Genomic DNA, 20,637 nt, shown 5'->3' on the forward strand with positions numbered 1-20,637 from the left:
CCAAATTTTGGCATTAGATAAAACGGTTCAGTAAACTAATCCAATATTACCTAAAATGTGTAGAACTCAACTTGCAATTATATTACGAAAGATCTTGTTTTTATAACCGTCCTCTAAAACAATTGGACGAACAAAATAATGCCCTTATCCTGAGTTGTTTAATAAATTGAAGAGTCCAGTGGTGGGAGTCAAAATTTTTTACTACTGGTTCTGTGGGTGTGGCTCGGTGGGCGTGGCTTGATGGGCGTGTCAGGGGAAGGATACTGTAAAATCTCCATTCCCTCCCCAATCCAGGGGAAGGATACTTCAAAATCCCCATTTCCTCCTGATCAGCTGGGATTTGGGAGGCAGAGGCCAGTCAGAATTTTTACTACCGGTTCTCCGAACTACTCAAAATTTCCACTACCGGTTCTCCAGAACTGGTCAGAACCTGCTGAAACCCATCTCTGGAACCATCTCTCTTAAACACTGCTTTGCAGAGTAATGACTTAACTGAAGCCATCTAATGATTTTAGGACTGCATTTAGGAAATTAAAACCCATTACCTCATTGTCTTCGGTCAAAAGTACGTTATAGGGGTGAAGATTTGGTCCATGAGAATAGAAAATGTGAAATTTTTTGAACATAGTTATTGGAGGAGCAAACTTGGAACTCAGGAGTGAAGGCCAATATTTGGGACTGTTTTAAATGTCCTGATTGTGAGATTTTTGTTCTGAAGAAACTTTTTAATGCATTGGGGAAAATAGTTTTTGGGAAAACTCTCTCCCCCCCCCTCTATCTTGGGTCATGGTTTTTTTAGGTTCTTCAGACTGGATTCACAAATCTCCATCAGCCAGAATTCCAGATTGGAGCGTCACATTGATTCGGCCACATTGCTCAGGAAAAAGAAGTTTTCCTGGGATTCTCAACTCCTTCAATGTTATTCCGTAAGTGGACTGGATTTCGGAGTTTGCCTTCCCGATACGGAGGCGTCGATGGAGGTTTCCAACGCAGCTCTGTGGAGGCGGGAAGCTCAAGGCTCCCCAGCCAAGAGTCGGAAAATACCAGCGGGAACCCCGTGTCCTTCTCTCAGTCACTTTTGGCCGCAGAAAAGATCCTTCCTTCAAAGACAGGTCCTTTTCCATCACAGGTAAGCATTCAGGTGTTTCTGCTAGCTCTTAACCTTTGCGGGTCAGGGGACTCCCATATGGGATGTCCTCCACTTACAATCATTTGTTTAGTGACCATTCAAAGCAAGGGTGAAATCCAGCAGGTCTGACAGGTTCTGGAGAACCGGTAGCGGAAATTTTGAGCAGTAAAGAAAACGGGCAAATACCACCTCTGGCTGGCCCGGGAGTGGGGAGGGAATGGGGATTTTGCAGTATCCTTCCCCTGCCACGCCCACCAAGCCATGCCAACCAAGCCACACCACGCCCACCAAGTCACGCCCACAGAACCGGTAGTAAAAAAATTCGGATTTCACCACTGGTTCAAAGTTACAACGGCACTGAAAAAAAAAAAAGATTCATGACTGTATTTTCAAACTTACTCCCATTGCAGCGCCTCCCCCACCCTCCCATGGTCACGTGATCAAAATTTGGATGCTTCTAGAAATTCCCTGGTGTTTTTGGACTTTAAAATTTTGGAATAGAGCTGGAAGGGACCTTGAAGGTCTTCTAGTCCAGCCCCCTGCTCAAACCGGAGAACTTATACCATCTCAGACAAGTGACTGTCCAGTCTCTTCTTTAAAAAACCTCCAGCGATGGAGCGCCCACAAGCTTCTGGTGGCAAGCTGTTCCACTGGTTAAATTGTCCTCACTGTTAGGAAGTTTCTCCTTAATTCCAAGTTGCTTCTCTGCTTGATTAGTTTCCACCCATTATTTCTTGTCCTGCCTTCTTGTCCCTGGTCTCTGGGGATGGTCACATTTTCCCAACTGAGTTTTGAAACTCTTGCTTTTCTCTTTCAGCTAAAGAGCAACGGGGTAACAGCAGCCCTGGAGCTCAAAAGCCCAGGAGGAACCAGCATGAAGTTCCTACGCCCTGGATCTCTCAGAGCCGTATCTGTGGGGTCCCAGCCTGGTACTCAAGCCAACAACGACAGAACGTAGGTTTGGAATAAACTGGATACGAAGGGGGGAAGCTTTGGCATGAAATCTAATTGGGGGGTGCTTTTTTTCAAGGGGCAACTGGACTTCGAAGATGTTTTGCTTCTCATCCAGGAAATTTCTTCAGCTCTTTATTTATTTATGTGTTTATTTATCCATTTATTTTTTGGCAGAGATGTTCCAAGGCGTGTGGAGTACCCCATACAGCCTCCCGGTTCAAATCTTAGGAGGAGGAATTCCTTATCCCACCTTCCAAACTACAATACAAAGGATTTTAATTCCGACCAGCCATTGGCTAGAAAAAGGTGGAGCGGCTCGCAGACGGATCTACAGGCAAACTTTTTGGAAGAGACACCAAGGAATGTGAAGCTTAGAGACGTGGGTGACTCGCTGGCAGGACAACCTAAAGAGTTTGGAGCACGGAACCTCGAGTTGGAAGTTGACATGATGGAATTTGAGCTCTGTTCCCTAAAACAGAAGGTAATGTACGGCCTCTCCCCAATCTGCGGACTGTACAGGTAGCCATGTACAACAGTACAACAATTCATTTAGTGACCATTTGACATTACAGTGGCACTGAAAAAGGGACTCGGCTGTTTTTCACACTTATGACCGTTGCAGCATCCCCATGGCCACGTGGTTAAAATTCAGATGCTTGGCAACTGACTCGAATTTATGACGGTTGCAGCGTCCCAGGGTCACATGATCAGATTTTTTTGGACCTTCTGAAAAGCAAAGTCAACGGGAGAGGCGGATTCACTTAACAACCGTGTTGCTAACGTCACTAACTGCAGCGATTCACATTTCACTTAAAGAGTTGCGGCAAGAAAGATTACACAACGGGGTGAATGATTTTCTCCATGAAATAATTTCTCAAGCAAATTCTCTTTCGCCGAAGATAAATTGTTAAGGGAGGTTAATGCAGATTATTTTTTCCTCTGGTTGATGCGTGTGAAATTTCTCCTGACTCTCTGTCTTTCCTGCAGCAGATGGAGAGTTCCTATGCCTACTTGGAAAAGGAAAGAAAGTGGTTGGAAGTGATTCGTTCGGAAGGCAGGACACGAAAAGGGGAACTGGATGATAAGTGAGTTAGCCCCCTTCTTGGAGAACAGGAGTGTTTACAATATTTACAACAACAGGTGTAAAGGCAATATTTCTGATTGTATTTCAGAACCAATCTGAGGGGAATGTAATTTTAAAAAATATTAGAATGTGCAGAAATGGATAGAATAACATTTGCTATTAAGGATCAAAAAGAAACTGAATATTTTTTTATATTTGATGGGACGTATTCTATCAATGGCTAGATAAAAAGAAAAATAAGTTAGAAAGGAGGTGATAATAATGGAGGAAATGGGATAGAGGAGAGTTGTTAAAGATGAGGATGTTAAATGTTAAGTATTAACTGTCAGGGTTCCAAGGAACACCCCCAACAAAATAAAGCTCTGAGGCCTGAGGTTCCTCAAAGTTCCAATTTATTAGAGATGTCATGTTGGCACATCTGGGGAAACCTGAATCTGAAAGCTTCCAGGTTTTCCCCACCCGGCTAAGAGTTCACAGCCCTGCCCCACACCCATAAATTCATCACATTGTCCAATCAACTCTTCACACTCTTCACCTGATACAATCTTCAGGCAGTCTCCATCAGATGCAGGCAAAAGTCCTTGAATACAGACTAACTTTCTACCGCTCCAACAACAACCCCCTCCCAACTTCCCCAGCTAAAATATGTGGCAGTTAAGAAAATTGTTTTCCAAAACTGACATTAACGTTATTATTGAGCTTAAATGGACTCCAGAGGATGGTAGAGGACAGGAAGGCCTGGAGGAACGTTGTCCATGGGGTTGCGATGGGTCAGACACGACTTCACAACAAACCACAGCAATTATATTACTATATTGTTATATTATTAATGCGATGGTGATGAACATAATTGTATCCAGAACACACACTGTTTGATGAAAATGGAATGTTATATAAATAAAAGAAATAAAACTAGGAAGAAAAAAAAAGAAATAAAGGGGAAAAGAAGTTCAGCTTTTCCAAAGGCCGTCCGTTGCTGTTCTTCAAAAGAAGCCAACTCTGTCCACTCCTGAAGCTGGGAAATAGTTCATAATCCTGTGGCTATTTTGTAGCTTCTAGAAAACCAAGATATTCCTATTAACAATTCCTATTTTGCTGTTGTGGTTAGTTGCGAAGTCGTGTCTGACCCATCGCGACCCCATGGACAACGTTCCTCCAGGCCTTCCTGTCCACCATCCTCTGGAGTCCATTTAAGCTCATGCCGACTGCTTCAGTGACTCCATCCATCCACCTCCTTCTCTGCCATCCCCTTCTTCTTCTTTTGCCCTCCATCTTTCCCAGCATTGGGCTCTTCTCCAGTGAGTCCTTCCTTCTCATTAGGTGGCCAAAGCATTTGAGTTTCCTCTTCAGGATCTGGCCTCCTAAAGAGCAGTCAGGGTTGATCTCCTCTAGGACTGACCGGTTGGATCACCTTGCAGTCCAAGGGACTCCCAGGAGTCTTCTCCAGCAATCCCCAGAGATACAGGAATCCCATCTTCTTGTTTGGTGTGTCTTTCAGGATCTTCAAGATAGAAATGGAGCTGGCCAAGACGAGGTCTTACTTTGGTAAAAGGGATCACCACTTGCTTCCCCAGGGTTTCAGTCAGAGCGAACATGTGGTAAGGAAAACCTTCCAAATCTTAACATCTGGATCTGAAACGGCCCCGAACTTTGGTTTGTTTTGCAATTTTGCAAAGAGGCACAAATGTGGCTACAGCGCAAAGGAGATGCGCGATAGGAGAACGGAATTTCTGAACCACCGCTGTACTTTTTTGAATCGTTCATGGCTTAAAATTGTTTGTAGGTCTGTCAATGCACATAGTCCTTGACTTACAACGTTTAGTGACCATTCAAAGTTACATTGGCCCTGAAAAATGTGACTTATGACCAGTTTTCAGTTACGACCTCTGCACCATCCCCGTGGTCACGTGATCAAAATTCGGACGCTCGGCAACTGGTTCATATTTATGACCGTTGCTGTGTTCTCAAGGTCATGTAATCCCCTTTTGTGACCGTCTGACAATCTGGGGGGAACTCAGATTCACTTAAAAGATTCACTTAAAAGCTGGGTTACTAATTTGTCCACTGCAGTGGACTTAACCACGGTAGCAAGAAAGGGTCGTACAATGGGGCAAAACTCACTTCACGAATGCCTCCGCTTAACAACAGAAATGTTGGGCTCCATGGCGGTCGTAAGTCGAGAACTAACTGTATGTGGCCTAGCTTGTTCCAGATGGGTCTTGGCAGGGGTTTTGGTACCATATCCCATCATGCCCTGCTAGCGTGCAGGTAGCCATGTTGGAAGAATGATGGGAATTGTGATGCAAAAGATCAGATCCTCTTTGTTGTGATGTCTCTTGAACTCTTTAAAGCCAAGGGTGTCCCTGAAGTAGCTTTGCAAAGCTTGATAGACGAGGTGTAAAATCAATATTTGTGCAAGTGATTTGTGTAAAATAAACCACTGTTTTGGCATTACCCCTTCTGCAAGGGGTATGTGGGAGGCATGGCCATCTAATTGCTTAAGACTTCCAGCTTGTTAGTTTTAGAGCTTTTGTCACCACAAATATAATGTCTCCGATTCAAAGGATAAGAAGCATTTACAGATAGTCCTTTCCCCCCCCAAACATTGTTTTATTAAATTATTAATTTAATGTGGGCACAGTTAGCCTGCAATACTGCATTCTAACCACTGAGGGGGGAGGGAGGAAGGAAGGAAGGAAGGAAGGAAGGAAGGAAGGAAGGAAGGAAGGAAGGAAAGTAGGAAAGAAAATATCAATAGCACTTAGACTTATATACCGCTTTACAGTGCTTTTACAGCCCTCTCTAAGCGATTTACAGAGTCAGCCTCTCACCCCCAACAATCTGGGTCCTCGTTTGACCAACCTCAGAAGGACGGAAGGCTGAGTCAACCTTGAGCCTGGTGAGATTTGATCTGCCAAATTGCAGTCAGCTGGCAGTCAGCAGAAGTAGCCTGCAGTATGGCACTCTAACCACTGCGCCACCGCGGCTCCCAAAAAATTGGAAATAACTCTCTTCAGACCCAGGAAACATTGGACGTCGGCCAGGAGCTGAGGAACCTTCAAAAAAGCCTCTCTGCTTTGAAGAACTGCATCAAGACCTTGGAAGAAAAACGAAATGAGATGGTCCAGCAGCTGAAATGCGTCAAGGAGGTAAGTCTGAACAGGCAGCAGAGGGAGCAGCTTGACTGCTGCAACGGGCTCTCCCATGGGGCTGCCCTTGAAGATGTTAAGATCGAAAGGGGTGGGGCTGTTGGAAAGAAATAAACCATTCCTAATACAATTCTTCTCAGTTGCAGGATACTCCATTTCCGTCCGCCACTCGTTTCAAACTGAGACACGTTCAGTCTCATGGCCATTAAGTCTTTTCGGGGTAATACTTGCATTCTGGGTTCTCTAATCATCCTCCTACAGCTAAAAGTCTGTAGAGATTCTCAGTCATCCAGATCCTGGTTCCTGAAAAAAGGTGTTTTTTTCAGGAAGCAACTGGACTTTGTCTAGTGACTCTAAAAGATTCCAAATGACCAGCTGTCTGCAAGGAGTATAAATCCTTCCGTTCCCCACCATCCAGTCAGAGCTGAAGAAGCTTCTTGGATGAGAAGCGAAACGTCTTCAAAGAAAAAAAACAAAAAAGTCCAGCTGCCTCCTGAAAAAAAGCCCCTTTGGGACAACTAGGACCTGGAGGACTGAGAATCTCTACAGACTTTTAGCTATGCAATTTGAGATGAACACCCTTGGAATGGTATAGGAGTAGGAATGGATTTCCAAAGGAAAAATTGCAGATTACAGGAACCATTTGCACCGCTCAGGTGACCCTGAGGACACAGATAAAACCTTCAAATAGTCTCACTGGCTCTCTAAAAGATTCTAAATGACCAGCTGCTGCTTGGATGAGAAGCAAAACATCTTCAAAAAAAAAAAGAAACAAGGAAGTCCAGTTTCCTCCCGAAAGAGCCCCTTTGGAACTCGTTCTCCAATATTTCCATCCCTCTAGGGAAGGACTAGGGGTGACAGGATAGCAGTGTTCCAATATCTCAGGGGCTGCCCCAAAGAAGAGGGAGTCAAGCTATTCTCCAAAGCACCTGAAGGCAGGAGAAGAAGCAATGGGTAGAAATTAATCAAGGAGAGAAGCAACCTGGAACTAAGGAGAAATTTCCTGACAGTGAGAACAAATAATCAGTGGAACAGCTTGCCTCCAGAAGTTGTAAATGCTCCAACGCTGGAGGTTTTTAAGAAGATGTTGGACAACCATTTGTCTGAAGTCGTGTAGAGTTTCTGCCTAAGCAGGGGGTTGGACTAGAAGACCTCCAAGGTCCCTTCCAACTCTGTTATTCTATTTTATTTCTATTTCTATTATTTCTATTATTTCTATTTCTATTTCTATTTCTATTTCTATTTCCATTTCTATTTCTATTTCCATTTCTATTCTACTACTCTACTCTACTCTCTATTCTATTCTGTTCTACTCCTATTCTACTCTACTCTACACTCTACACTCTACTCTCTATTCTACTCTACTCTACTCCTATTGTACTCTACTCTTATTCTACTCTACTCTACTCTACTCTACTCTACTCTACTCTATTCTCTCTCCAGACCTTGAGATCCCTCCCTTCACTTCTGTGTCCCAACAGCCTTTCTGAGCCAGTTCAAATTCAGCTCTTGATTTCACCCTTGTTATATCCGTGATGGTCTGAGAACTATTTTTAAGAACCCATTTCTCTTCCTTTGGGTCTTCAGGGAGAGCAGAGCTCAGCCAGCCACCCAACAGCCACAACGTCACTGGAAACCAAGCGAGAAAGACGCCAACTCCAAGCTGCTTACAAGAACATCAAACAGGTGGGTGTCAAAAAAAAAAATCTCTTGGTTCAAGGCAACAAATTGCCCTTGTATTTTGAGGCAGGAGGCTGTTTTCCTTTTCGAAGGACGCCTTTGTCTGTAGTTACGTAGGATGGGCTACGTAGGATCTCTCTCTGTTGACAATTTCATTGCAGAAGAACGTGGCTTTGCTTCAGCAAGTCCAGCATCTCAGTTTGGAGTTGAAGCATGCCCAGAAAAATCAAGAAGAATCCGAGGACCAGATCTCGGCTCTCAAATCAGAACTTGCAAGTAATAAGAATCAGGCCAATCAACAGGAAGAAGAGAAAGTCCTCATCAAGGAGGAGATGGAATCGGTCAGACAGGTAAATCTCAGTTCTGGGAATGGACTGTGTTCCTCGTCTTTTTAGGGAGAGGACCCATCCAATAAAAAAGTAAAAGAGTGAAGCTCAGCTTCCCATACCTTCATGGACACAACCATGAAGTTTTCTTGGCCGTAATATTGGTCCACACCAGTGGTGGGTTTCGAATTTTTTTACTACCGGTTCTGTGGGTGTGGCTTGGTGGGCATGGCATGGCTTGGTGGGCGTGGCTTGGTAGGCATGGCTTGGTGGGCGTGGCAGGGGAAGGATGCTGCAAAATCTCCATTCCCACCCCACTCCAGGAAAAGGATACTGTAAAATCTCCATTCCCACCCTACTCCAGGGGAAGGTTACTGCAAAATCCCCATTTCCTCCCGATCAGCTGGGACTCAGGAGGCAGAGAATAGATGATGGGCGGGGCCAGTCAGAATTTTTACTACAGGTTCTCCGAACGACTCAAAATTTCCGCTACCGGTTCTCCAGAATTGGTCAGAACCTGCTGAAACCCACCTCTGGTCCACACTATCTTTTCAACATGTTGTGAATCTTCTCAGTTTAGCTTACAACCCTGTTAAGTCTTCTAATGTGGACCTGGAGAATCAGTGGATAAGAGATTTGGTGACACAGCTTTCCCAGAAAGAGGCCTGGATGAAGAAGAGACTGCAATCCCAAAGCTGGATGGGAGTGGGAGGGGGAAAGAGGTTCAAGGGTAGCCACATCCTAGAACCGTGATGGTGAACCTATGGCAGGTATGCCAGAGGTGGCACGCAGAGTCCTTTCTGTGGGCACGCTAGCCATCGCCGGCTGCTCTGCCGGATTCCATCACGTACATGCAACGGAACCTGGGAGAGCAGCTGGCCAGCGCACACATGTGCACTGGCCAGCTGCTCTCTTCCGGGTTCCGGTGCTCCAGTGCGTACATGTGCACATGCGTGTATACATGCTCCAGTTTTGGCACTCGGTGCCGAAAAGGTTAGCCATCATTGTCCTAGAATCTCTCAGGCTATATCTACCCCCCAATGTTTCCCCCAAAATAAGACCGGATCTTATGTTCTTTTGACCCCCACGAAATAAACACTTGGCCTTATTTTTGGGGAGGTCTTATTTTCAGGGAAATGCGGTGGTAGTAGTAACACCGAAGAGAGTATTTGTAGCTCAGGGTTGAGCTGTGAACAGGGTTGAATTTGTAGCGCAGGATTGTGCAGAGGTTGAGCCTTGGTGCTCCCTGAGGTTAGTTGCTTTCTTGCAGACGTTCCATAACCTGGCTAGGTAACAATATCAATGCTAGAAGGGAGTCAGGTTTGCAGGGAGGAGGAGGAGGAGGAGGAGGAGGAGGAGGAATCATCATCATAGAAGAGAATATTTGTAGCTCAGGGTTGAATTGTGGAGTCCTTGCTGCTCTCTGAGGTTGGTTGCTTTCTTGTGGACGTTTCATTACTTGGCTAGGTAACAATATCAATGCTAGAAGGGAGTGGGGCTTACAGGGAGGAGGAGGAGGAGGAGGAGGAGGAGGAGGAGGAGGAGGAGGAGGAGGAGGAGGAGGAACATCCTGGAATATTTTAGAAGATATCTAGTAGTAACATAGAAGAAAATATTTGTAGCTCAGGGTTGAATTATGAAATCCTTGGTGTTCGCTGAGGTTGCTTGCTTTCTGGCAGACGTTTCACTACACAACTAGGTAACCTCATCAGTGCTAGAAAGAGGAGTTGGGTTTATGATCATAGGGCGAGAACTACCTGTAATTTTTACCCAGTTGAACCCAGCTCAAGGTGGGCCAGGTGAACGGATCTGAAAACTGATACCATTCACTCTCGCAATTCTCCTCCCAGTCGAATGAAGAGCTCTCTTCTACAGCAGCTGAGAGCTGCCAAAGGCCGGAAGCTCTTTTAGAAAAGCTGCATCTTCTGGAGGAGGAGAAGAAGTCCCAGGCGAACCACATCCAGGCTCTGGAGGACGAACGGACCCGGTTGCTGGAAGAGAAGGAGCAACGCCTTCTCGAAAGAACGGTGGAGCAGCAGGGCCAGGAGGAGAGCAGGAAAGCTCTGCAGGCAAGCTGTGAAAATCTCAGGTAAGAAGCATTGAGACCTTCTTCCCAACTTGGGGTCCATGATCCAATGCTTCAGGAGGACGTCAAGCTGCTGCGGTACGAAAATCTCTCTGTGCTTTTTGCCTGTGCACAAAGTGTGCAAGGACGGAGAGCAGTGGTGACGTGCAAAATCTTTTCCTACCAGTTCTGTGGGCGTGGCTTGGTGGGGTGGGTCATGTGACTAGATGGGTGTGGCCAACTTTTTTTTTTTTTTTTTACTACCAGTTCGGGCGAATAGGTAGTAAAAAAAATGCTTTAAAAAAAATAAAAATAAAAAAGGTTCCAACGATCACAGCTGTGCCGCGCGATCGTTGGAACCTTTTTTAAAAATGTTTTTAAAGCATTTTTTTTACTAGAATAAGTAAAAGAATAAATATTAAATAAATGCTTTAAAAAGTAAAAAAAAAAAAAAAAAGATTCTGATGATCACGTGGCACAGCTGTGATCGTCGGAACCTTTTTTAAACTTTTTAAAGCATTTTTTTACTACCGCTTCACCCGAACAGGTAGTTTTTTATCTCTACCGGTTTCCCCGAACCGGAGCTAACCGGTAGCATTTCACCCCTGATGGAGAGCCTGTTCATCACGAGTCCAGTCTCTTTGGCCAGGAAGTAATGCAGTCCACTGTAAACTTTAATTTTTGAGCATATCCATTTCATTGGCGTTTCAAGGCACTTGACAACCTTCTTGAGTCAAGAGAACAAGGTAGCCCAATGGTTAAAGGGATTGGGCTGAAAAGGACTTGCCCCAGGGGTGAAATGCTCCCGGTTTGGACTGGATTGCCCGATCTGGTAGCGATGGCGGGTGGTGGTTCGGAGAACCGGTAGCAAAAATCCCTGCCCAGCTGAGTCGCGCAATCATCAGAGGCTTTTTTTTTTAACTTTTAAAAGCATTTTTTCTACAACCTCTTCAGTCGAAAAAATGCTTTTAAAAGTAAAAAAAAAAAAAAGGCTCTGATGATCGCCTGGCTCAGCTGGGATCGTCAGAGGCTTTTAAAAGCATTTTTTCTACAACCTCGAGGTTGTAGAATAAATGCTTTTAAAAGCCTCTGACGATCCCAGCTGAGTTGCCTGATCTTCAGAGGCTTTTAAAAGCATTTTTTAACAACCTCTTCAGCCAAAGAGGTTGCAGAAAAAAATGCTTTTAAAAGTAAAAAAAAAAAAAAAAGTTGGCCACGCCCACCCAGTCACATTACCCCACCACCAAGCCACGCCCACAGAACCGGTAGTAACAAATTTTACATTTCACCACTGACCTGCCCTTTATGTTCCTCAAAGGCAACTCCATAGGTACAAAAATCAGTTCCCCGATTCCTTTCCAGCTGGCTTTGAAGAATTCACAAAAGCTTTTTCCTGGACCTTCTACCTTGTTTCCCCTTGGGTTCCCGTAGGGAATCTCAGATCCAGTTGCAGAAGGAGAAGGATCTTCTACAGGTTCGCTGCCAGGACCTTGAAAGACAAGTTGAAGAGTTGGGCAAGCAACTGGACGAGGAACAGTCCATCTCCCAAGAGTGGAGAAACCGATGGGAGGAAGTAGATGCCGCTTTGAAGACCAAAGGAGAAGAGCTGGAGAAAATGAGGGCCCAGAACCAGACCCTCCAAGCCAAGGTGTGGCCAACAGTTTCTTGGTAGTTTTCCTCCCCTTCCTCCCCTTCTGGCTTTTCAATTGTCCTAGCTCTTTTGAACTTTCAGCTGTAGGCAAGGATCAGTAGGGTTCCTGGTGGTCTCTAAGCTTGGTGGTTTTCTTGTAGACCTTTCATTACCCAAACTAGGTAATATCATCAGTTTTAGAAGGTAGGTGGGTTTTAGGAAGAGGTGGGGGAAGAGGAAGAGGAAGAAGAATAGGACGACTGTGGGATCCTTGGTGCTCTCTGAATTTGCTTGTTTCCTTACATTACCCAAACTAGGTAACTTCATCAATGCAGTGATAATGTTACCTAGTTTGGGTTAATGAAACATCTGCAGGAAGACCACCAAGCTCAGAGAGCACCAAGGATTCCTCATTTCAACCCCGTGCTACAAATATTCTCCTTCATTGGCCAGTCTTTTTTGGAACTTGGCACAGCTGGCGCCATATTTAAGTCTCAATGATACCCCGGCAAACCTCTGCAACATCATCTCAGGGCTGGCACGCCTCTTTGTCTGCTGACTTGAGTTCTTTGTTTCTTGGTAGAACGCAGAATGGAGTTTGGAGAAGCAGAGGCTGCAGCAACTGGTCCGTGTTTCGGAGGAGCAACTGGCTGAAAAGTAAGGAAAGCAAGGCAGGAAGACAGGGATCTGAAGGTGTAAAGGACCACTAGATCTCCACGGGAAATGATACGTTTTTTAGTGCCAAAAGACTTAAGCATTGGGTATGGTTTCCAGGAGGGGCTGCCTGCTGTGCCAATTAGTTCAAAAGAATTCTTGTCTCCAGGGACCAAGCCTTGAGAGACCTCAGGCAGACCAGAGATGTGGAGAGAGCTGCGTTGGAGACGAGAACTTCACCAGAGCCGAAGATAACAAGAGAAGGTCCGGGGACATCTTATGAGAAGGTTAGTCCTGGTCAAGAAGACATGTCTGTTAGATCTGGCATCCACCTTGAATATGTTTGAGCTACACGTAGAAGGTACCTCCATGTTCCATCCCAGTTGCTATGAGACAAGTGAGCTTGAAGACATCCAATGGGCCATGGTGAAAAACCAGGTCTAGACGGGCCTTCTTGACCCAGTGAAATTGTTGAATTAGGATTGATTTTTTTGAACAAGAGGGAAGGTTAGAGGTAGTTATTCCTTTTAAATATAAATTTGGGAGCATGTAGAATTGGTGATCACCCTGCCAACAAAAATGCATAGAGTCAGGGCTATGGTTTTCCCAGTTGCAATGTCTGGCTGTGAAAGTTGGACCACAAGGAAGGCTGAGCGCCAAAGAATGGAGGCCTTTGAACTCTGGTGCTGGAGAAGACTCCTGCGAGTCCCTTGGACTGCAAGGTGATCCAACCGGTCAGTCCTAGAGGAGATCAGCCCTGACTGCTCTTTAGGAGGCCAGATCCTGAAGATGAAACTCAAATACTTTGGCCACCTAATGAGAAGGAAGGGCTCACTGGAGAAGAGCCAAATGCTGGGAACGATTGAGGGCAAAAGAAGAAGGGGACGGCAGAGAACGAGGTGGCTGGATGGAGTCACTGAAGCAGTCGGCGTGAGCTTAAATGGACTCCAGAGGATGGTAGAGGACAGGAAGGCCTGGAGGAACGTTGTCCAAGGGGTTGCGATGGGCCGGACACAACTTCGCCACTAACAACAACAACAGAATTATGAAGAGTGGAGAGCAATTGGTCATGCTACATAACCGTATATAGGCTTTAACCAGGAGAATAAGGAAGGAAGTGTTTGGAGTGGTGCGGTGGCCTAGAGGCGGAGCTCTCGCCTCACAATCAGGAGCCTGTGAGTTCAATCCTAAGTAGAGGCAGATATTTCTCTCTCTCTGGGCACAATGGGAATATATCTGCCGAACAAAACTCTGTATTGGCAACAGGAAAGGCATCCGGCCATTAAACGCTCTGCTAGCTCCATTCAGTTGCCCAGACTCCGCCCCGCAAGGGATTGTGGAGTCGTTAAAAGATGATGAATAAGGAAGTAAGGGTTTAGAGAGATACCTTGGAAGGTCACAGTAGTTCATAATCTGCAAATCAGTTCACAAAAATCTTGAGAGGTGCAGGTTAATTTCCCATGACATACAAGAGAGGTTGCAATCAGGATATTCTTGTTGACCCAGAGCTCTGGGTTTTGTTTTGTTTTTTTTTTCCCTTCTAGGGGCGTCCTGGTGGCTTGGAGGCAAAGATTGTTGGGAATCAGCTGGAAGATCTCAGGCTACAACATCATTCAGTGACTGAGCAGGTAAGATGTCAGTCATGGCATTTATTCACCTTCCCCTCTTTCTCCCTCTGCCATCTCTTTGAGGGCCAGGAGAGGACCTCTGCAGAAATAATACCATTTTACAAGGCCTTGGTAAGGCCACACTTGGAATACTTGCATCCGGGTTTGGTTGCCACGATGTAAAAAAGATGTGGAGACTCTAGAAAGAATGCAGAGTAGAGCAACCAAGATGATTGGGGGAATGGAGGCTAAAACATATGAAGAACAGTTGCAGGAACTGGGTGTGTCTAGTTTAATGAAGAGAAGGACTAGGGGAGACATGAGAGCAGGGTTCCAATATCTCGGGCTGCCACAAAGAAGAGGGAGTCAAGCTATTCTCCAAAGCACCTGAAGGCAGGACAAGAAGCAATGGGTGGAAACTAATCAAGGAGAGAAGCAACTTAGAACTAAGGAGAAATTTCCTGACAATGAGAACAATGAATCATTGGAATGAATTGCCTCCAGAAGTTGTGAATGCTCCAACACTGAAAGTTTTTAAAAAGAGATTGAACAACCATTTGTCTGAAGTGGTGTAGAAACTCCTGCCTAAGCAGGGGTTTGGATTAGAAGACCTCCAGGGTCCCTTCCAACTCTGTTATTATATTATATTAAATGGGATCACCATTTAATCAAGCTTGATCACCATCAAGCTTTGATGGACTGATCACCATGCCCAGTAAGAATGGACTGGTATTATTGCAGACATTTTGAAACTTTTTCCGTCCTTGCCTTCCATTGCTTACACCAGAAGGACCCCTAATGCGCTCCAGATGTGTAACATTGCAACTGCCTTGCTGACTGGTGGTGATGGGAGTTGTAAACCCACACTGACACACCAGTGGTGGGTTTCAAATTCTACGGGCCAAGTCTCTCCATTATCTTCCAATCTTAAACTACTTAACATAAGGACACGTGCCTTAAATTAGTTCTTCCTAGATGTCTTGGGTTGTATCGTCCCGAACTGCAGCTAGCTTGCCCAATGAGGATGAGGATGATGGGGTTTGTAACCTACTGTGTTTCCCTGAAAATAAGACCGGGTCTTATATTATTTTTTTGCTCCAAAAGATGCATTAGGGCTTATTTTCTGGTTAGGTCTTATTTTGGGGGAAAATGCGGTGCTAAATGCAGCCATCTGGCTGACGATCTTAACTGGGGCTTATTTTTGGAGGTAGGCTTTATATATTATGAGCATCCTGAAAAACCATACTAGGACTTATTTTTCCGGTTGGGTCTTATTTTCTGGGAAACAGGATAGTTAGTATGGCATTAGTAGCTTCTAGAACCCCTCAAGTGTGGGTTTAATTTTCATTAACCGGACTATTATTTCCATCTGTTTCTGTTCTCCAAAAGCTGAAGGAACTGTTCAGACAGAGGCAACAGCCGGAAGCAGGAGCCAGGAAACATCCGGATGGGGGACTCAAGGAAAAGAACTCAACAGCACCTCAGAATGTTCCGCGAGCACTGGTGAGACTCCATCTTTCCATCGTCTTGATGGGCCACCAGTTGAGCCCCAGCTGCACGGATACCAACCTTGTTCTTGGGAGGTGGGGATAGAACAGGGGTGATCAACCAGTCATAGAATGGTTTCTAGGTTCTTCAATTCTAGGTGGGAGGATATCAGATTCTGGACCATACCGAAGAAGGTTTTGCAAGGGCAGCCAGTTGGCCATGGTAGGAATTAGGATGCGCTTTTGAGGATGGGGTCTTAGCCTCGAAGGTGAAGAACCACCAGCAATGCCCAGAATGACTTCCAGTTTGCTTCTCCCAAAAGACCACTTCACAGGAATCCCTCGGATTTTCATCGGAAGAAAGCCATTTGGAATCTGGAGACGCATCCAAAAGAGGGGAAGAAGAGCAGAACCTTCGGCAGCAGCTGGAAGCAAAAAATGATGTGGTGAGTACAACTTATTTGCAGGCTGCGTCCTCAAAAACCGCTGCAGAGAAAGAAGACGGTTTTGTCAACCACACCTCAGTAGATGGAAGATGCTTCTGAAGATAACTCAAACCATGTATGGCAGGAGTGTCAAACTCAAGGGCTGGGGGATGGATCCAGCCCCCGCGGTACTTACCGTATTTTTCGGAGTATAAGACGCACCTTTTTCCCCCTCTAAAAGGGGGTGAAAATTTAGGTGCGTCTTATACACCGAATGTAGCCCCGCCCACCCACTGGCCCCTACCCTTTGGCCTCTGCCTCCCAGCAGTTTACCTCCTTGCAGCAAGCAGTGAGAAGAAACAGCTCGTTTCAGCTTCAGCACAGCCTAATTAGCACAAGTTGATTGGATCAGCCTCCTGACTCTCAGCTGTTTTGCTCTCAGCTGTTTTGCGCAGGGCTCTGCTGCTTGCTGCAAGGAAGAAAATTGCTGGAGCAGATTTTTTTCCCCCCCTGGTGCTAATCAAGCTATGCTGAAAATGAAAATGAAAGTAAAGCAGGCTGTTTGCTGTTTGCTGCAACGAGGCAAAATTGCTGGGAGGCAAGATTTCTTTTTCTTGTTTTCCTCACCAAAAAAGGTAGGTGCATCTTATAGTCCAGTGTGTTTTATACTCCAAAAAATACGGTAGATCTGGCCCTGGAAAACAGCAAAGGACTGACCTGCAGTGCCTCTTCCAGCAAAAATACGCTCTTGAGCTCCGTTTTCGGCTGCAATGGCTTCCTGCAACCCTCTGCCAGAGAATATGGAGCTGGGGAGCAGCCCTCCCGTGCTCCATTTTCACTGGCAGAGGGTTACAAGAGGCTGTTGCAGGCGAAAATGGAGCTCAGGAGCCTATTTTGACTGGCGGAGAGCTTGGGCCACCACAGGTGTCCCCGACAGCTCAGCTCCCTCTTTGCAGCATTGTGTTACATTTTGTTTTCTCACTTCCAGATTTCCGCCATGGCCTGTGAAATTCAAACTTTGAAAGAGAAAAATGAGAACTTAATGCAAGGTGAGGAGCTTTTAGCTCTTATTTCAGTGAGGCCTCAACTTTACTGCAAGACCAAGAGATTCAAATGTTTTCTAACTTTTAAGATTCAAACTTTTTTGTTTTTTAAATCTTGGCTGCTTCCTCTGAGGACTTTTGGGGCAAGAGCTGCAGGATGTACAGGTAATCCTTGACTTATGACCACGATTGAGCCCAACGTTTGTTTCTGTGGCTAAGTGAAACATTTGTTAAATGAGTTTTATGACTTTTCTTGCCACAGTTGGTAAGTTGAGTCATTGCAGTTGTTAAGTAAGTAACACAGTTGCGAAGTAGGTCTGGCTTCCCCATTGATGTTTTGCTTGTCAGGAGGACACAAAAGGGGAACATGTGACTCCGGGACACTGAAACGGTCATAAATATGAGTTCAGTTGTCAAGAATCTGAATTTTGATCATGTTGTAATTGTGAAAAAGGGTTATAAGTCACTTTTTAAAGTGCCACTGTAACTTTGAACAGTCCCAAATGTGCTTTTTACAAGAGGCAACTGGACTTTCTGGTCTCTTTTCTGGTCGGTCGGTTTTCTTTGTCTCTTTTCTTTCTTTTTCTCATTTTCTTTCTTTCTCATTTTCTTTCTTTCTTTCTTTCTTCCTTTCTTCCTTCCTTCCTTTCTTTTTTCTTTCTTTTTCTTTTTTCTTTCCTTCCTTCCTTTTTTCCTTTCTTTCTTGCTTGCTTCCTTCCTTTCTTTCTTTCCTTCCTTCCTCTTTTCCTTTCTTTCTTGCTTCCTTTCTTCTTTCATCCTTCCTTCCTTCCTTCCTTCCTTTTTTCCTCTTTCTTGCTTCCTTTCTTCTTTCTTTCCTTCCTTCCTTCCTTTTTTCCTTTCTTTCTTGCTTCCTTCCTTCCTTTCTTTCCTTCCTTCCCTCTTTTTTCCTTCCTTTCTTGCATCCTTTTCTTTCTTCCTTCCTCCTTCCTTTTTTCCTTTCTTTCTTGCTTCCTTTCTTCTTTCTTTCCTTCCTTCCTTTTTTCTTCCTTTTTTCTTTCCTTCCTTTTTTCCTTTCTTTCTTGCTTCCTTTCTTCTTCCTTCCTTCCTTCCCTCCTTTTCTTTCCTTCCTTCCTCCCTTCCTTTCCTTTCCTTCCTTCCCTCTTTTTTCCTTCCTTTCTTGCATCCTTTTCTTTCTTCCTTCCTTCCTTCCTTTTTTCCTTTCTTGCTTCCTTTCTTCTTTCTTTCCTTCCTTCCTTTTTTCTTCCTTTTTTCTTTCCTTCCTTCTTTTTTTCCTTCCTTTCTTGCTTCCTTTCTTCTTCGAAGACCTTTTGCTTCTCATCCCAGAAGCTTCTTTACCTCTGGAGAAGAAGAGCTGAAGAAGCTTCTTGAATGAGAAGCGAAACGTCTTCGAAGAAAAACCAGAAAGTCCAGTTGCCTCTTGGAAGAAAAAAGCATCGGGACATCCATGACCTGGAGGACTGAGAATCTCCACCGACATTTGAACGGTCACTAAAGGGACCGTTGTAAGACGAGGACCACCCGCAGCAAGTGGATGGCTGTTTAAACGAAGCTTGGCTTTCCTCCCAACAGCCAAACTGAGATTCCAGGAACAGATTCAGCACATCCGCCAGCTTTCGAAGCGAAAAGAGTCGGAAAAGAGTCACCAGGAGCTGCAGGTTCCAAGATTTCCCACCGGCCCCGGAGATGACGCGCGAAAGGATCGTTGCCATGAGATTCCGGAGGTTTCCTCGCGGAAGGATGAAGCTCCATCCTCTTCCCATCACGTAGAGATACCGGAACAGCTTCAAGCCTGCCCTGAGGAGGAGCAAAAGGACACCTCTTCGAACATCAGGATGGCGCGAAGGGGACCCTTGCTTCTCCCTCCCGACGCATCTCTTCAGCCACCTGGGACCCTCTCCGATACATCTTCAGCATCCGACAAACTTTTCTTAGCCCCCCTGGCTCTCCTAAAGCATGTCGAGGAGGAAGGAGCATTACTCAGACCCCGCAGCCCAGGGCTCTTGTCCCCCAAGCCTTTTGGGCCCCCGAGACCATGGTCCCCTTTCCGAGAGAGGGCTGAATCGCCAGAGAACAGAAGAGAAGTGTAGGAAACCAGGGTGAGCTCCTGGGACAGAAGAAACATCAGAAAGGGGCGGGGGGGGGGGGAGGAAATCTGACCTGGGGAAGGAAATCTCTGTGTTTGCACTGAGATTTTTTTTTTTTCCTCCTGCTGCTAATGAGGTTTCTTCTCTTTCTAAAATGTATTTATGGTATTAAAAAAAAAAACTGGATTGGATTTAATCTTTGCCTAGTTATGGAAGATCTCCGAGTTGATGATAAGCGAATGCTCCAACACTGGAAGTTTTTAAGATGATGTTGGATAACCATTTGTCTGAAGTGGTGTAGGGTTTCCTGCCTAAGCAGGGGGTTGGACTAGAAGACCTCCAAGGTCCCTTCCAACTCTGCTATTCTATTCTATTCTATTCTATTATTCTATTCTATTCTATTCTATTCTATTCTATTCTATTCTATTCTATTCTATTCTATTCTATTCTATTCTATTCTATATTCTATTCCATTCCATTCCATTCTATTCTATTATTCTATTCTATTATTCTATTCTACTCTACTCTACTCTACTCTACTCTATTCTATTCTATGATTCGATTGCTTATTTGTACCCTATGGCTATCATTAAGTGCTGTACCTTATGATTCTTGACGAACGTATCTTTTCTTTTATTTACACTGAGAGCATGTGCACCAAGACAAATTCCTTTTGTGTCCAATCACACTTGGCCAATAAAAAATTCTATTCTATTCTATTCTATTCTATTCTATTCTATTCTATTCTATTCTATTCTATTATTTTCCATTCCATTCCATTATTCTACTCTACTCTACTCTACTCTACTCTACTCTACTCTACTCTACTCTACTCTACTCTACTCCACTCCACTCCACTCCACTCCACTCCACTCCACTCCACTCCACTCCACTCCACTCCACTCCACTCCACTCCACTCCACTCCACTCCATTCCATTCCATTCCATTCCATATCATATTCTATTCTATATTCCCATCTCAGGGCTTCTTTTAATCACAAGATTGCTTGAAGCTAGTACTGTTGGGGAGAGATCTATTATTCTCTTTGGCAGAAAGGGATGTGAAAAATAAGAAACCACCATAAACACAAGGAGGGCAGGAACCTGGCTTCCTTTTCAGAGCTCAGCTGGGGTCTCCGATTTTAAGAGTCTGGCTCTCGCAACCCTGGAGTTTCTCTCTTCCGTTGAAATTCTCTTGGGTTTGGAGAAGATTGGTCCTGGTGCTCTCCGTATCTCCAGGGCTTCTTCTCATCTGCCAAGGTGCTCGAGATACACAGCCAGCTGCTGTTTATGTCCCTGGGTGTAACTCGATACCCAACCTCCCCATCGATTCCAACA

The 20,637-nt window shown here is 45.0% G+C and overlaps 1 protein-coding gene across 3 annotated transcripts; it reads left to right on the forward strand.

Annotated features, from left to right (window-relative positions):
* Positions 1–823: 823 nt before the first annotated feature.
* Positions 824–19,492, forward strand: LOC117661050 (uncharacterized). 3 transcript variants are annotated; one of them, XM_087878100.1, is made up of 17 exons: positions 824–1,129; positions 1,947–2,083; positions 2,258–2,564; positions 3,071–3,168; positions 4,666–4,765; positions 6,191–6,316; positions 7,904–8,002; positions 8,158–8,346; positions 10,173–10,411; positions 11,819–12,035; positions 12,601–12,674; positions 12,841–12,958; positions 14,216–14,299; positions 15,668–15,781; positions 16,089–16,211; positions 17,179–17,239; positions 18,785–19,492. In XM_087878100.1, exons 1-17 carry the CDS (start codon positions 917–919, stop codon positions 19,300–19,302), a joined length of 2,817 nt encoding a protein of 938 aa, XP_087734226.1. In that variant the 5' UTR covers positions 824–916; the 3' UTR covers positions 19,303–19,492. The 3 variants fall into 3 exon arrangements, with proteins under 3 accessions (XP_087734226.1, XP_087734225.1, XP_087734224.1); XM_087878099.1 differs by lacking the exon at positions 824–1,129 and having other exon boundaries at positions 1,422–2,564; positions 3,074–3,168; positions 6,185–6,316; positions 18,785–19,490; XM_087878098.1 differs by lacking the exon at positions 824–1,129 and having other exon boundaries at positions 1,434–2,564; positions 6,185–6,316; positions 18,785–19,490.
* The last annotated feature ends 1,145 nt before the right edge of the window (positions 19,493–20,637 follow it).

This window comes from Pantherophis guttatus, chromosome 13, assembly GCF_059756535.1.
Source record: "Pantherophis guttatus breed Tessera chromosome 13, ASM5975653v1, whole genome shotgun sequence".
NCBI lineage: Eukaryota > Metazoa > Chordata > Lepidosauria > Squamata > Colubridae > Pantherophis > Pantherophis guttatus.

What these genes read in the sequence shown, in the direction of transcription:
- LOC117661050 (XM_087878100.1), top strand. Translation starts at nt 917, where the DNA reads ATGTTATTCCGTAAGTGGACTGGATTTCGGAGTTTGCCTTCCCGATAC. An exon ending in CAGGTCCTTTTCCATCACAG is followed by an intron (nt 1,130 to 1,946) that starts GTAAGCATTCAG and finishes TTTCTCTTTCAG; the next exon opens with CTAAAGAGCAACGGGGTAAC. An exon ending in AGATGGAATCGGTCAGACAG is followed by an intron (nt 8,347 to 10,172) that starts GTAAATCTCAGT and finishes TTCTCCTCCCAG; the next exon opens with TCGAATGAAGAGCTCTCTTC.